Source organism: Passer domesticus, chromosome 8 (genome assembly GCF_036417665.1).
Source record: "Passer domesticus isolate bPasDom1 chromosome 8, bPasDom1.hap1, whole genome shotgun sequence".
Classification (NCBI taxonomy): domain Eukaryota; kingdom Metazoa; phylum Chordata; class Aves; order Passeriformes; family Passeridae; genus Passer; species Passer domesticus.
In genome coordinates this window covers 5500829-5517458 of record NC_087481.1, presented here as the reverse complement: position 1 = coordinate 5517458, position 16630 = coordinate 5500829, and the positions used below count along the sequence as shown (strand labels likewise).

The following is a 16630-nucleotide window of genomic DNA, read 5'->3' as shown; positions in this document are numbered from 1 at the left end:
TTGGGAGGTTTTTCTGGAGCCCAGATGGCCAGTGACTTGTAGAGAGGGACTTGGACAGAAAGACTTTCAAAGTCAATGTGCTCATCCCTAGTTTTCCCCAAACCAGGATTTCCCATTGCCAGTTCTTGTGAGGCTGTGAGGAAGTGGAAGATGTCCCTGGACACTGAGGCAGGTGAGGAGGAAGAGGAAGTCAGTGCCCCTTTACCCTCTCTCCTGCTCCATCTCCCAGCCCAGCACGGACCCGGCTGCAGGGCAGCCTGGGGGCATCTCCTTGCCCTTGCCTGTGGCCCGGAGGCAAATGCCATCCTGTCCTTGTCCTTCCTCCCCCAGAGCAGGAGCTGAGGATGGAGAGCAGGGAGGACAAATCCCTGCGGCAGAACCTCATGGCAGAGGCCGTTTTGAGCGGCTCCACGGTGCAGGAACCCAATGGGGAGGAAAAGCCCCAGAGATGCTGCACGAGGAGGGGCTGCAAACGCAGATGGCGGGGATGTGAGGGGGAAAGAGCCAGCCTGGGCCGGGAAGGCGGCCGAAGATGGAGCCAGAGCTCGGAGCTGGTGGTCCATGAGGAGGTTCCTGATGGGGAGAAACCCCACAAGTGCAAGGAGTGTGGGAAGAGCTTCAGGTGGAGCTCCCACCTGATCGTGCACCGGAGGAGCCACACTGGGGAACGGCCCTACGAGTGTGATCAGTGCAGGAAGAGGTTTCAGACCAGCTCTGATCTCCTCGTGCACCAGCACACGCACACAGAGGAGAGGCCCTTCCGCTGCCCCGACTGCGGGCAGGGCTTCAGGCAGAATGGCAATCTTGTCAGGCACCGGCTCATCCACACTGGGGAGAGGCCCCACGAGTGTGAGGAATGTGGGAAGAGCTTCAGGCAGAGCTCCACCCTGATCCAGCACCAGAGGACCCACACTGGGGAACGGCCCTACGAGTGTGGGGAGTATGGGAAAAGCTTCAGCCAGCGTTCCAGCCTGATTGTCCACCAAAAGATCCACACTGGGGAGAGGCCCTACGAGTGTTCCGAGTGTGGGAAGGGGTTTCCTATCCGCTCCCATCTATTCCAGCACTATCAGAGTCACACAGAGGCGAGGCCCTTCTGCTGCCCCGACTGCGGGAAGGGATTCAGGCAGAACTGCCACCTCATCACCCACCGGCGCATCCACACTGGGGAGAGGCCCTACGAGTGTCCCCAGTGTGGGAAGAGCTTCTCCAGCAGCTCTCACTTGACCCGACACCAACGGAGGCACCGGTGAGGGAAGCCCTGCGAGTGCCCCGAGTGCGGGAAGAGCTTCGTGCGCTGCTCCAGCTCCATCCCCCACTGCAGGACCCACGCTGGGCACAGCCCTGGTGACCCACATTCCCTGTGATCCGTGTTGGGAACACACCTGCCTGATTGTCCTTTTGGTTTGGCTTTAATTTTTTTCTTTTCTTCCTCTCTTTGCCCTCCAAAAGCCAAGACGGATGGCTCTGTCACCACACAACAACTCAAATCCCACTGAAAACAACTGAATTTTAACCCATAAAGGCTCAATCCCTCCTCAAATTGCTTGTTCCCTCCTCAAAAAAACTCAATCCCAAGCCAAACTCACTCCATTCCACAGCCACCAGGGTGAGATAGGGTTGGAAGGGGATTGGGAGAAGTGGGATCCCAATTGGGAGTGGTGGGATGGGGATTGTGTGGGGCTGGCTGGGTGGGATGTATTTGACAGCAAATAAAACTTTCAGAGTTACTGATTTCTGTCCCATTCATTTTCAGTCAGTTCTGTTTGCAGAGTGCCTCCTCCTCAGCTGATTAATTTGCTTTAAAAATCCCATTTTTTAAATCATCTAACCCAAACAATCCAAAAACCAATATCCAAATAAAAGCACTCACCTACAATTAAATTTTAAAAATTATTTGAATTGTTTTAGAGTACTTAAGGGTGTTATTAAAGTTTAATTGTTTGGTTAAAATGTAGGAGAAATTCTAGTGGTGCTTGATTTTCTTTTTAGCGTGTTTGTAATATGAATTGTTTTACTAAGGTGTGTTAGATTGTATGATAGTATTTTTAGATATTTTTAATCTAAGGTATATTAGTTATTGCATGAAAAATTTTCAGAAGATATTTCTTAGTATATAATTTGTTTATATTTATTGGTAATATTATAGTAATTGTTATTGTTGTTTTCGCTTGAATCATTGGAGTATTGGAAGGAAAAATATTTCATTTTTATTATAATTGATTTCATTGTAATTATAGTTTATTGATTTATAATTTTGTTTTCAGTTGTTGAGAGGATAGGAAGGAAGTTCAAGGGCAGGAACATCTTTTTCCCCAGCTTGTGCAACCCAAGTCTGGGTGCTATTCAGCCCAGAGCTATGGGATAATATTGTAGTGCCTCCCACACACATTCTGCCTCCAAGAAAAGCTTGGCTTGGCTTATTAGAGCGAAATAAATAGAAGCGTAATAAAATGGACAGTTAAACTCATCCCTCTTGAATGACTCTCTTGCTTTCCAGTGTCAATCCTGCACCTCATGCTCCCAAGGCTTGTTACGAACAAGTGTCTGAGATTGCTTAAAAATTCCCAGGCAAGGTTCAGTAAAAGCCAGATAGAATATTAAGCAACAGCTCAAGAAAATTCATTGGCAACATTCACATTATTACTTACTGCTTGGTTAAGGAACAACATGAGGAAAAAAGCAAGGAACAAAATTCAGTCAATCAAATGAGAAACGTTCTGAGAATTGTGTGTGTGTGTGTGTGTGTGTGTTTAGGTGCATTTGAGAAAGGGACAGAAAGGACAAGGATCAGAAGGAATACGGCCTAAAAGCTTAACAGCACTGGAGCTGAGCAGTGGTTAAACTGGAGCCTCCAGGAGTGGGCTCTTGGCCCAGGATCCATGGCTGCTCAGTCATGCTGCCAGTGCAGCAAGCTTGAGAGCGCGCTGGCTCTGCGAGGCCCCACTCAGAGGGAGGTTGCTGCTGGCACCTCTGGGCTCCAGGAGAGCCCCAAGGGCCTCCTTTGGGAGCGCTGTTCATGGGCCACAGGCGAGGGGCCTCAGCCATCAACGCTTCATCGTGGCCGCACCATGGGTCAGCAGCCTGGCTCTGAGAGTGGGAGAAGGAGGATGTCATGCCTTTGAGGCAGGAAAAGCGGTTTCCAAGGCAGTTCACAGGACACCCCAGGAGCTGGTCAGACAGCACAAGTGCCTGGCAGCGCTCGGTGTCTCTGGGAAGCTCAAGAGGAGCTGGGCCCAGGGGCTGCTCAGCAAGGCCCAGGCCTGACAAGCGTTTCTCAGGTCACCGTGTGGCCGGACAAGGCCGGGGCCATTCACCACCACAATCTGAAGCACGAGGTTTTGATGTAGGGTAAAAAGGCATGGCCCAGTGGAAGTGGGATGTTTCCTCAGGCCTGTGGGAGAATCAAAATGCAGATCCTTGTGCTACTGATTCCATCTCTCCCACTTTTCTGAGTTCTTGGTGGCAAGGTCATTTAGGTCACACAGCTCTCTGAAGCTTTCTGCACAATGAATTAAAGTGAGATTACACATCCCAAATCGTGTTCTGTTACAGTTTAACTGATTGATTTAAGGAATTTCTGGAGCAGAAAACTTGCTTCCTCAGATATTTACTGTGTGTGGCACCAAGCACAGAGGAGAGATTTAATGTCAAAGGCATGGCCCAGGCAATGCTCTTTTGACATGTTCTGCCCTGAGCTTTCCTGAGGAAGATCTGAAAGGTTCGATGTCACTAGCACAAGCTCCTGCAGTGGCTGCTGGCCAGCAGAGCAGGGCTGGCAGCTGGGCAACAAGTGCTGCCACAAGCAGCAGCTCAGCCAGGGCAGCAAATCAAGAGCTGGGAAGGAGCTGATCTGAAGGCCAAACCTCCTTAGCTCCTAAAAGAGCTGGAACAGTTCCTCATTCCAATGAGGGGCAGTGTTGGACACAGCTCTGTGTGAGCACTGGACACAAGTTGCTCCCACTGAGTGCTGTGATGGTTTCTGCAGGAGCTCTGGGCTCCTGTGTGTGATGGACACAATGAGGAGAGAAGAAGCCAAGTGCACTGACACACCTTTGCCTTGAGCATGACCCGGCCTGGACCAAACACACTGCAAGGTTTCCCCTTTGGCCCATGTCTCGAAATGTTAGGTCAGCTGTTGGACGACTCAGGTTGGTTTGGTGTCAAGGAATTCCCCTCAGAAATACTGGGTTTGTCTTCCTCTGTGCCTTCCCCTCAGCAGCCTTGGGGCTGCTCCTGTGTGAAGCCATGGGTCTCACACAGTTTGGGAGAACTTAATACAGGACACTCTGCAATGAGTTGTCTCCTCTAAAGTGTTCCAACAATCCCCTTCCAGTAACAGGAAATTAATACTAATAGATGAAAGTGGAAAAAAATTGCAATGGTTTATTAACAAGCGGAATAGCTGAAAAGCAAGCAAAAAGGCCAGTGAGTTCTAGATATCAAACTGCCAGACCTCACCGTCCCCCTGCTGGGACAAAAACCCAGAATGCCGGAGGAAAATCCCCCCAGGACACGCGTTACAAGGTGGTGCTGGGTCCTCCCTCAGGAAGAACAGGAGTTGTCACGGAGCAGCTCCAGCAGCAAATGAAAGCTCCATGCTTGTCCAGCGTCGACTTTCTCCCAGAGGCAGAGCTCTGCGGAGCAGTCACGGCAGGTGAAGCAGCTGGGCTGGAGCCCCTTGGTGTCTTTTCTCCCCGGCGTGGCTCAGCTCACGCTCTCGGGCTGGAAGCGGGGCTGCTCCACTCCTGCTGGCACCATGTCCCTGGGCTTGGGACAGTTTTCTGCCAGGAGAGCCCAGCATGCTGTTACACAGATCTCTCATAAAGGCCCAAACCAACTCCAAACACTCTGCCTACAGCAGCGTTTCACAAAGGGCTGCAGAAATCCAGGACAGCTGCAAGTGAGTGTCAGACGGCTTTTGTCTTGTTCTTGCCAGCAGAATTCTTGATGAACTGATGCAATTTTATTCAGATGTAACACAGGAGCTGTGTTTTTTTATTGAAATATTTCATGATGAGTAACAAGCCTTGGGAGCATGAGGTACAGGTCTGACGTGTGAAAGCATGAGCATATCCTCCAAAGTGACCAGTTTAATTGTCCATTTTATTACCCTTGTATTCATTCCACACTAATAAGCAAACTCAAGCTTTGCTTGGATATAAAACAGGCACGGCATACCCTACGGTCTCTTGCAGGGTCACCAGGGCTGGCAGTGACAAAGCAGGCCGTCTGCTTCATTGGGAATCACTACAGATCTGCATCACAATGTGTTTTTAAGTAGCATGGTATTATTAAGATCTCCTTTTCTGCACGAGATACAAAAAGGAGGTTCTGAAATGACTTCCATGCAATCAGGCAGTAAAGAACTTACCCAGCTATCCTAACAAAGCTTTGGCTTTGGCAATTGCACTCTTCCCATTCATCTTTTGACACAGACACTCCAGGTTTTCCCCACACCCCTGCAAGGCTGGCAATCCCTGTTTCCCGTTTACTGTTCTTCCCTAGAGCAAGTACAGTGGCTGCTTTGAAACTAAAAGCCCTGAGATCTGGGCATCTTGAAGGAGCATGAAATGCTAATTAAGTGTTCCCATTGGTAATACCCAGGTCTGCACTTCCCAGAGCTCTGAAGCAGCAGCAGGAGGACCATGCATCATTCCTGTTGGTGGATGTTCATGTTTCTGGTGTGCAAGAGCAATGGCTTTGAGGAGGGACAAAAATGCCCCTATCCAAACAGTGATTGTGCAAGGGTATGTGAAGTTTCACTGCCTTTTTTAGGATAGTTTAGAAAGATCTAAGGATCTAAGAGATCCATAGTGTGGCATGGAGCAGGCCCCTAATTTTGTCTCCAGAGAAATCCCCAAAGGACACATCTGCTCTGCTGGTGATGGCAACCCCATAAGCTCGTGGGCTTGTTTTCCCTGCAACATGCCACCCTGCCTGGGCTTTACTAGGCCAGGACTAGACCCATAGCTATGCCAACACATGCAGCCACGTGACACAGAGTCAGACAGAGTTTTCCTTCAGAAAACTCAATTAACACATTCACATGCAGTTTCTTCTAGAACATCAGAAGCTGGCAGCCATGAGGACTTTGCTGTCAAAAGGTTACAGTTTGCACTGGGCCCAGAAGTATTTTTCCCTAAGGCAAAACAAATTGAAATGTGAAGTTTAAATCTTCAAATGAGTATGAAAGGAAACTGTAGAATAATTTCTGGAAAGGCAGCATTGTCAATGATCATGCAGCCCACCAAGAGCTGGAGCGGAATCCAGAATTGCTTGTTCCAGCTATGTAGGAATTCATTACCCTGGCAAGCACTGGTCCATGGGAACAAATGATCCCATAGCCCTGGGCAGAATGGCACCCAGGCTGGAGTGGCAATAGATTTGAGGAACCCTTGTCACTTGTTATTGGCCTCACAGCCCACTCATCCCTTGGCAAGCAAGTTGCAAAAGACACTGTTGGACTGCTGTCCTGGGTAAATCTACATACAGACAACTATTCCAAAGCAGGGCATCTTTTCCCAGTGAAATACACATCCTCTTCTTACCTATGAAATTGTGCCTGAAGTCACCTGTGATCCAGACCTCTGTGAGATTGCAAAGGAGCAAAGCTTTGGCATTTGGGCACACTTCTCTTGGTTTCTTTGCTCAGGCCTTCTGAGAGCACACAACATATCCAGGTAGAAATCTTTTGACTATACAGGATCTTTTGGTTCCATTGTCCCCCAAACATGTCAATGTGTGGCCCTGTTGTAATGCCAAGTAACAAAGAGCAGCACTAATGACAGAAAGAAAATGTGGCAAAAGAGGAAGAGGAGATGTGCAGTGAGGAAAGGATGGGTGAGACACTGGCACATCAAGCAAGCTGCACTCCCGTAATCTCTAGGCTGGCAGGTCCTGGTCTCACATTCTCCTTTCGGTTTATTTAATTTTTTTTTTTAAATAACGAAAATAAAATATATACAATTAAAAATATGTCATCAAAATTGAAAGATACAATCAAAACCTTTATTCAAAACGACATCTAAATATCAGAATATATATCCATATCTAACTATGAAGCCTAACACATAAATCCTATTCTTGTGACACTCTTCAGACAGGCAGCAGCTTCTTCCTGAGCTTGGAGGAATTAGAGCTCTTCTGGATGGGAGACAAAGACTTTGTGGGTAAGAGAACATTGGAAGTGTCCAGAGAAAACTGCTTGGTAAGGCTGTAGGCAGTCAGGTCTGCAAAGGGGAGACACAAAATGCAACAGAGCCAGCAATACAAAAGAAAATCATCTGAAGCTCCATATTTCATGGGACAGACTTCCTGGAAACTTCTAAATAGCAGCATATGGAAACATGCTCTTGCTGGCAGACACTTGGAGTAGGCCATAGGAAAAACCCTGCCCCACTTCCACAGAGGCACCCCAGGAACAGCCTGGCCTCTGGGCTGCCCTGGGACAGCAGGGAGCCCAGAGCCCTGTGCTCTCCAGCAATGGCTCAGCTGCACATGCACCCTCCTGCTCCTCTCCCTGCCCCACAGCTGAGCAGCCCTCCAGCTGCACGGGGCACTGGCAGCAGCACAGCTCATTGCAGGGCCACATGCAGGGCACAGCTGTTCCCTGGCAATGTGCACAGCCTGGCTGGGCTGCCACAAGACCCTTCCTCCCAGCAGAGAGCGGCCCAGCTCCCCCCTCACCTCTGTGTGAGGCTGAGCCATGTTCACCTTGTCCTCAGTCTGGAGTTGCTTCAGGCCCCCCATGTCATGACTAAGAAGGGAGTGGAGAGAGCAGGGGCAGATGCAAACCCTTCCTTAGGCACCCACAGCTCTTCTGGGCAACTTGTTCCCAGTGCCTCAACAGCCTCATGTAGAGAATTTCTTCTTAGAAAATTGCAAAGAGGATAAAAATGCTTCTGTAAATCCATCAGCAACAAAAGGAGGGCTAAGGAGAATCTCTGTCTTTTCCTGGATGTGGGTGGAAACACAGAACAAACGATGAGGAAAAGACTGAAGACCTTAGTGCACTCTTCCCTGGGTACAAACTGTCAGGATGGCCAGGCCCAGGGAGGGGTGGAATTCAATGGAATTAAATCCAGCTGGTGCCTGGTCACAGGTGGTGTTCCCCAGGGCTCAGCACTGGGACCAGTTGTGTTTCTCATCTTTGCCAACGATGGGAAAGAGAGGATCAAGGGCACCGCAGGCAGTTTACAGACAATGCCAAGCTGGGTGGGAGTGCTGATCTGCCAGAGGGATCTGGACAGGCTGGATCATGGGCTGAGGCCACTTGCGTGAGGTTCAACAAGGTGAAGTGCCCGTCCTCCACTGGAGCCACAGCACCCCCATGGATGGCTGCAGGCTGGGGGCAGAGTGGCTGGGAAGCCACCCAGCAGAAGAGCACCTGGGGGTGCTGGTTGGCAGTGGCTGAGAGCCAGGGTGCCCAGGTGGCCAAGAATGCCAATAGCATCCCGTCCTGGGATAGGCTTTAGGGGTGGCCTTGGCAGTGTCAGCAGTCTCAGATTATGGGAAGGACTCTATGATCTTAAAGGTCTTTTCCAATGGAAAAAGTTCTCAATTCTAAACCTCCATTTGTGCTTTTGAAGGATGCAGTCCCAAATAGACCTGCATTTGTGTTTTTAAGGAATTTAGCATTGACCTCTCCTTGAAAGTAATAGGAATCAGGCTTTAAATGTTCTCAAAGCACTTTTATTCCTTGATCTTAAGCTGTGTGTTTGAATTGAGGTGCTTTTGTACAGGAAGGTTGGACCATGGGATAAATACAGGCAATTTAGCTGCAATGGCACTTGTTTCATCTGCTTTTCTGCTTCCTTTTCCCATGGGTGGCAGATTTGGGAGTATTTTCTTGTGCATTGACTTCAGGCTCAGACTTGCTCATGGATGTGCTGTAAAATCTTATCTACCCCTTAGTGAAAAATGCTTGCAAACTGGTGGGAATTGCTAGAGACAAGAATTACAAACCGGTCCCCAGTATGATTAGCCCAGTGTCCCTGCTTAAATCAGGTATGCTTGTATTAAAAAGGAGCAAACTATTCTAACTCTCCTGCCCACTCCACTTTAAAAAAAATTTTTTGTACCTCTTGGGGCAAGTCCTGTGTGCCATTCCAAGTCTGTTATCAAATGTGTGAAGTGATGCTGCTGCTGTAGCAGCAGCCTGAGTTGAGTGGGAGCAACTCCAAAGCACTGGGCTCTACAGCAGTGGGCGTGGTGAGAGGCTTGCCTCTGCTGCCATGGGGAGAGCAGCTGCTGGGGCTTCCCCCTTCTGCCAACAGCAGTCTGCCTCCAACACGTGGACTGTATGGCCACGATTTTGCCAGAAAGTGGGAAATGCATCGTTTGAATGTATTTTGATGTTGTCTGACATCACCTGACTGGAGCGGTTTGGTGGGCAGGATGCCCTGTGGGCAGGGCCATGGCAGGGATCAGTGGCTGGCACTGGCAGTGTTATTTTCCCAGGCAGGCTCCTGACACAGCTGTGGGGGAAGGCAGCAGCAGCTGTATCAGCCCAGCGAGCAGCAGCACATGGAGGACACCCTCATTTTCAAAGAGCCCATCACCCCCTTTGCTCTCCCATGGCAGCACAAGATGTTTCCAGCAGGTGAAGGGCTGCCGCAGCCTGGAGACTCCTTCAGCCAGCACTTGTTGCAATCTCCTTGCTGCAGCTGTCCTGGAGGATGTTGGCTGCAGAGGTGGTGCCAATGCCCAGGAATGCTGCTCGGCTCAGGGGCAGGGTGTGTACAAAGCTGCCTTCAGAGCACTGATCACCAGACCCCGGAGCCGCTGGCAAGGGCAGCAGCTCTTCTTCATTCTGTGCAGGAGAGAGGCCAGCCTTGGAGCCTGGCCCTGGGGACAGGGAAACGCTCTGAGTATAGGTTTGAATTTTCAGAGACAGTCCAAATGAGAATTGTTTTGAGGCAGGTGTTGCAATGTTGGGTTTGGGTGTGTCTGCAGGAAAGCAAGCAGGAATAAACCCCTGCCACAATGAGGGAGAACTTTGCATGGCCAGTTTACACCCTACAGATACACTGATGATATGGGCCCACTGAACACTGGGGGCATCTGATGCAGAGTGCAAAGCTTCTTTGAATAGACAGGAGACATGAGACTTGAAGAAATAATGTTTCAGATGCAGAAAAAGGGATCAGACCCACTGGTCCCATGGCTCAGGCTTAGTTTTGCCAAATCAAGCAGGATTAGTTTTATCCACTTTTTTCAGAATAACCTGCCCTGTGCTATTTCCATCATGAAAAGTTTGAATTGTCAGGAACTGCCAAGATCAGAAATGTTTTGAGGCAGATCATGTTTATGTTGGGTTTGGGTGTTTATGCAAAAAAAGCAAGCAGGGAATAAACCCCTAGAACAATAAGCAGAGCAAAAGTGGAATATTTGGATGGTCAATTTGTTCTCTAAAGCTATCGGCCAGCTGAATTCTGGGGTCATCTACTGGGGAGTGCAAAGCTGCTTTTACTTCCACGGCCCGGTGCCATTCTTTGTGTCCCAGCACTTTGTTTGATGTGAAGAGAAATTAAGCAATTCCCACACCAACCAGCTGCAACCCAGATCTGAGTGGGAATTACAGAAATAAATTACAGAAATGAATTTACAGAAATAAAGGACTTGAAAAGTAGCTTTGGAGAGGGTTTACTTCCTAGACAGTGTGAAAGCCTCAGGCCTGGCCAGGCTGGGCTCAGGGCTAGCTGCCCTTGGGAAGGGAAGGGGATGGAGTTGGGGTGGGGTTTTGCAGCCATGGAAATGAGAGAACCACGGGCTATTGCATCACAAAGGGGCAGCCCCATGGGCTGTTGTGTCACAAAGGGGCAGCCCCACGCTGGGGCTGTGAAGGCTGTGCAGGTTGTGGTTGGCACGGCCGCAGCGGCAGCAGACGCGTCTGGCTCTGCCTCTCTGTGCCGAGCGCTGGCGATCGGAGTCACCCGGCCTTGTTCTGAGGCTGGGCACCAAGCTCCTGTCGCTGTCAGCTCTGAGAGTGTTCCCAGAGTCAAACCCAGATCCTTCTGCCAGGCAGAAGCACGGGTTTGAAGATGGACTTTAGTGGAAAAGGAAAAACCTCTGAAGGAAAAGGTGAGGATAGGAAGGAGCTGAAAGGCTGAAGCCAAATGGAAAACAAACCCAACCATATTTCAGGGAAAACTGTTCCGTGGTGGTCAGTGCTGGCTCTGTGTCAGAGTAGGTGGCTGACAGCTACAGAGGATCCTGCAAGGGCTCCCATGGAATCACAACATTCTGTCATTAGTTTACTCTGCTTTCTCCTGTTTGACAGTAGCCAAATCAGTCATACTGTCAGCCAGGACAGGGACTGTGGCCACAGCTGCCCACAAACTGGCCATGAGATGCAAGTCCTGTTGCTTTCTTTACCATCACTGTTGGGTCTCAGTACAGAAAAATTTCCTGTTCTTCCTCTGCTTGCTGATGGGGTCCCACCCAGGGGATGGTATTACGGTGGTACAGAAACAACAATAAGGCCTGCCTGCTTGCTGAGAGGTCTTTGTGGTTTTCAGAAATAGCAGTCACAGCTGTGTGGGTCTTTCCTAGGGATTCCCAGAAGGCCAGCCTCAAGAAGGAATTTTTTTCCCCTCTTATGTTTGGAGCCTTCCACCCTTCCCTTCACACTTGCTAACTCAATACTGTTGAGAGGAATGTAACACAGACTAGTTTCATGAAAAAGAAAACCAAAGAAATTTTCCCAATAATTAAAATTTATTCCCATCGAGTGCCATACCTATTAGATGTGTTGATGATAAAAGTGATTAACTTCACATAACTCACTTCTTCCCTTGAGAGCATGGCTCAGCCTCACACAGAGGTGAGGGGGGAGCTGGGCCGCTCTCTGCTGGGAGGAAGGGTCTTGTGGCAGCCCAGCCAGGCTGTGCACATTGCCAGGGAACAGCTGTGCCCTGCATGTGGCCCTGCAATGAGCTGTGCTGCTGCCAGTGCCCCGTGCAGCTGGAGGGCTGCTCAGCTGTGGGGCAGGGAGAGGAGCAGGAGGGTGCATGTGCAGCTGAGCCATTGCTGGAGAGCACGGGGCTCGGGGCTCCCTGCTGTCCCGGGGCAGCCCAGAGGCCAGGCTGTTCCTGGGGTGCCTCTGTGAAAGTGGGGCAGGGTTTTCCCCTGCGCTGTCTCCAGTGTCTTCCCGTAGGACCATGCTTCCCTGTCCAGCTCTTTAGAAGTTTCCAGGAAATGTGTCCCATGAAATATGGAGCTTCAGATGTTTTAGGTTTGCATTGTGGCCTCTGTTACATTTTGTGTGTCCACTTTGCAGGCCTGACTGGCTACCCTCTCGCCAAGAGGTTTTCTCTGGCAAATCCCTCTATGCTCCTTCCCTCCAAGCCATTGCCTCCCATCCAGAAGAGCTCTCCTTCTACCACACCAAGTCAGACACGCAGTGGAGAGCAGGAGAATGGGAAAAATGGCAGTGGCTGTGACGAGCACCGGGCAAAAATACAGGAGCTCAGTTCAGAGAGAAAAGGCCATAAGGTAAAGAGACCAAGCTAATCCTGTGTGATAAATTTTCAATTTCTTTGCTGTAGGTAGAACTCTGAGATGTTTTTGCTGACAGGAAGTGACCCTTTCACTGAAGTTTGAACAGGTCCCGATTTGGATCCTTAGCTGGGCCAGACATGATGGGATATGAAGGAAAGGTGCCTATGCACCTGCTGCCTCCACCCCCCTTCCTGGCCATGGCATGGGGGCTCTGGAGGAACTTGGGCAGGCAGAGACCTTGCAGAGAGCAGCAGGGCAAGGAGCTCTGCTGGACTTCCTAAATGCCAGTGAGCCTGAGATGATGGATGTGTGGGAGCTGGAGAGCAGCGAGCATCCCGAGAGCTCAGCAGCAGCATCTGGGCTCAAAGGCTGCTGGGGAAGTGTAGGAGGGAAGGGCAGCAGCAGCAGAAGAGAGGGGCTTGAGAAAAGCAGGTTTTGTCATCCTGCAGAATGGCTTTGTGGGGATGTGCTGGAGATCAAGAGCGGCTGTAAGGTGCCTTAGGGTCAGAGAGAACCGTGATCTAAACACACTCCAATACCATCCACAAGGCCAGTGGAGGCAGTGGCAGCCCAGAACACCTTGATGTCACACCTGTGGATGCCAGCTGGGAATGTAGCCATACTTGCAGAGAAGTCACCACAAGGGAAGGGGTGGCAAATCTGGGGCATGGTCTCTCCCTCACCACCTCCCTTTCCATTCCCCATCCTTGGCCAACCGCACCATCAGTTTGACTATTCCTGCCAGGTCCCAGCTGAGGGCATATCTAGATGTCTTGAGGCATGAAGGGGGGCAAGGCTGGGTGCTTGATCTGAGCCCTGTGTTCTACTCTTTCCAGGCTGCCTTGCTGCATTCCATTGGTGGGGATATGAAGAAGGGGTCACTGGGACTGCCTTTGGTCCCCCCAATAGGCAAGGCAGGAAGTCCCCCTGTGGGCAGTGCTGCGGGGTCCCTGCCAAGCTCCCCCCAGCTGGATTCCCAGGATTCCAGGGAGATGAGGTAAGCCAAGGTGTCTGCTGCTCCAGTGTGCTGTTCACCTCCCTCCTCCCATCTCGTGTGATTATTTTGCACAGTCAGCTGTCCCCAGTGTTTATGCAAACATCTGTGTTTTCACCATTTTGCACACCTATAATGACGTAGCACAATGTCATACCCAAGGGTGTTCGATCTGATCCTTCTTCTTGAAAAAACAAGGAGTTGTAATATTCTAAGGAGCCAGCAGTGCTCTGACCACATGTAGAACAAGGCTGTCACCAGGGTAATGCAGGAGCAGGCAAAGTCAAGCTTTGGCAGCAGTACAAAAGTAGCTGCCCTCCATACAGACTCGTGTCTCAGCTCAGCAGCTCTTGCTGCTTCAGAGAGGCTCTAGGAACCACTTGGCTCCAAAAGGAGAGGCAGCAGACTTGGGGAGTTTTGATGCAAGTTGAAGAATGACTGCTGTGTTTCAGCCAGAGCTTGGCCAGCTCTGTGTGACTCCAGAAACAGAAAGCCCAAGGACAGTTAATCAGCTTGGCATCTTGTTGGGTTTATGTGTTGCATTCCCCCCTTCATCACAGTGACCATGCTAATAACTTTGCCTCCTTTCATGGTACGCCCTTTCCCTCCCTTCTCTTTCTACCTCCTCATATGTTCTTTTGTCCTCTATTTTCTCCAGGCCAAGACCCAGCAGCAGAAGCAAAGAGAACAGCTCTGAAGATGCAGGTAGGTAGAGGGCATGCCTGTCCTAAAATGACCATTGTAGTCTTGCCTCAGAGGTGACATTTGGAGAGCTTGGTTAAAACCCATTCTTTTGAAAATTTCATTAAATTAATTTCAATTCCTTGATGGGTTCAGTGGAGTCTCCCAGAGTCCAGTCCCTGCGAGTGTGCTCTGGTGGTGCAGTGAAAATTCCTCCATTTTGCAGGCAAGAATAGGTTCAATTCTTCCAAGTCTTTCCGGCCATGTCCCTCTTCACTGCTTCCCTCCAAGCCATTGCCTCCCATCCGGAAGAGCTCTCCTTCTCCTAACACAAATGAAATGTACAGGATGGAGAAAGAGAACAACAAAAATGGCACTGGCTGTGATGATGGGTGTAGAAAAAACCAGGAGCTGAGTTCAGAAGGAAAAAGTTATAAGGTAAGGAGACCAAGCTAAGACCTGTGCAGAAGATTTCCAGTTTATTTGCTGTAGGCTGAGCTTGGAGACCTTTTCTTGTGGTGTGAGCCCAGGGAAGCAGCTGAGTCGAGGAAGAGCTCAGCTGGACACTGCACTTCAGGCTGGCATTGGGTGTGTGGTGGAGACTTCACATCCTCAGTGTGGATCAATAGCAGGAGAGGTCTTTGAATGGTTTCTGGGCTCTGTTGTGGTTCCTCCTCTGTCTTATGGCTGAGAAAACACCAACAAGCAGTCAGAGCAGCTAAAGCTGTCTAATCTGGAAAAGCTATCCTTCTAGATTTAGTAAACTATAGGTATCTGTGAACCATCTCTATGTCTTGGTGATGTTTTCTGCCTGCTCTGTCTGGTTGGGAAGCAAAAAGGTGTTTGTTGGAGCAGGCAGTCCTGCAAAGTCAGTTCCAGGTTATCTCAGCTTCAGAGGTGGTGAGAGCCAGACATCCTCTGCTGCTGTTTCCAGACTTATCAGCTTCTGGGCGGCTGTGTGCTCTGGCACGGCTTTGTCCAGAGGGAAGGGATGGGAGGTGGCCATGGGGAGAGCAGCCCCGAGCCCAGGCACACGATTGCCTTGGCAGCAGGGCCAGGAGCTGCAGTTGTTCTGGGTTTGCTGTGGGGTGCAGGAGGAGGCAGATGAACAACAGCTTTGGTAGACAAAATATCCAATCCAAGGCTTGGGTATTGATTTCAGCCTGGCTGAGAAAGGGCCCCATGTATCCCTGACAGGACCTGACCCTCTCACTGAAGTTTGAACAGGTCCTGAGTTGGCTCCTTAGCTGGGCCAGAAATGATGGGTTAAGAAGGAAGGGTGTGCATCTGCCCCTGCTGCCTCCACCCCCCTTCCTGGCCATGGCATGGGGGCTCTGGAGGAACTTGGGCAGGCAGAGACCTTGCAGAGAGCAGCAGGGCAAGGAGCTCTGCTGGACTTCCTAAATGCCAGTGAGCCTGAGATGATGGATGTGTGGGAGCTGGAGAGCAGCGAGCATCCCGAGAGCTCAGCAGCAGCATCTGGGTTCAAAAGCTACTGGGAAAGTGTAGGAGGGAAGGGCAGCAGCAGAAGAAGAGAGGGGCTTGAGAAAAGCAGGTTTTGTCATCCTGCAGAATGGCTTTGTGGGGATGTGCTGTGGATCAATACTGGCTGTTGGGTGCCTAAGGGTCAGAGAGAGAACAGTGATCTAAACCCATTCCCATGCCATCCAGAAGGCCAGTGGAGGCAGTGGCACCCCAGGATATCTTGATGTCAAACTTGTGGATGCCAGCTGGGAATGTAGCCACACTTGCAGAGAAATGAGCATGAAGGGAGAGGGGGCAAATCTGGGGCATGGTCTCTCCCTCACAACTTCCCTTTCCTTGGTCAACTTTCCCTGTCCTAGGCCAAGCTGCTCCATAGGTTTGGCTTTTCCTGCCAGATCCAAATCAATTGCACAGCTAGATGTCTTGAGGCATGAAGGGGGGCAAGGCTGGATGCTTGATCTGAGCCCTGTGTTCTACTCTTTCCAGGCTGCCGTGCTGCATTCCATTGGTGGGGATATGAAGAAGGGGTCACTGGGACTGCCTTTGGTCCCCCCAATAGGCAAGGCAGGAAGTCCCCCTGTGGGCAGTGCTGCGGGGTCCCTGCCAAGCTCCCCCCAGCTGGATTCCCAGGATTCCAGGGAGATGAGGTAAGCCAAGGTGTCTGCTGCTCCAGTGTGCTGTTCACCTCACTCCTCCCACCTCGTGTGATTATTTTGTACAGTCAGCTGTCCCGTGTATGTATGCAAACATCTGTGTTTTCACCATCTTGCCCATCTGTGATGATCCAGCACAATGTCAATCCCAACACCAATGCCCCAAGAGCAGGGGCTGTGGTGGGGAAGAGGAGGAAGGGCTTAAAAGCTCCTCAAGATGCGTCCAGGGCTGGACTTGGCTATTGATTGCCTCTGCAGTGGTTGTGATGTCATTTGGTAGTTGTACTGCATGGGTCTGGATCCTGAAGATCCT

The 16630-nt window shown here is 50.4% G+C and overlaps 1 protein-coding gene across 1 annotated transcript in view; it reads left to right on the top strand.

The window, feature by feature from the left end:
• LOC135306179 (zinc finger protein 850-like) overlaps positions 1–16630 on the top strand; it is a gene marked incomplete at its 5' end in the record, with an annotated part of 412436 nt that overhangs the window by 127020 nt on the left and 268786 nt on the right. The window contains 1 exon segment of the mRNA XM_064429767.1: positions 585–1237. Coding sequence (XP_064285837.1) covers positions 585–1237 — 653 coding nt within the window.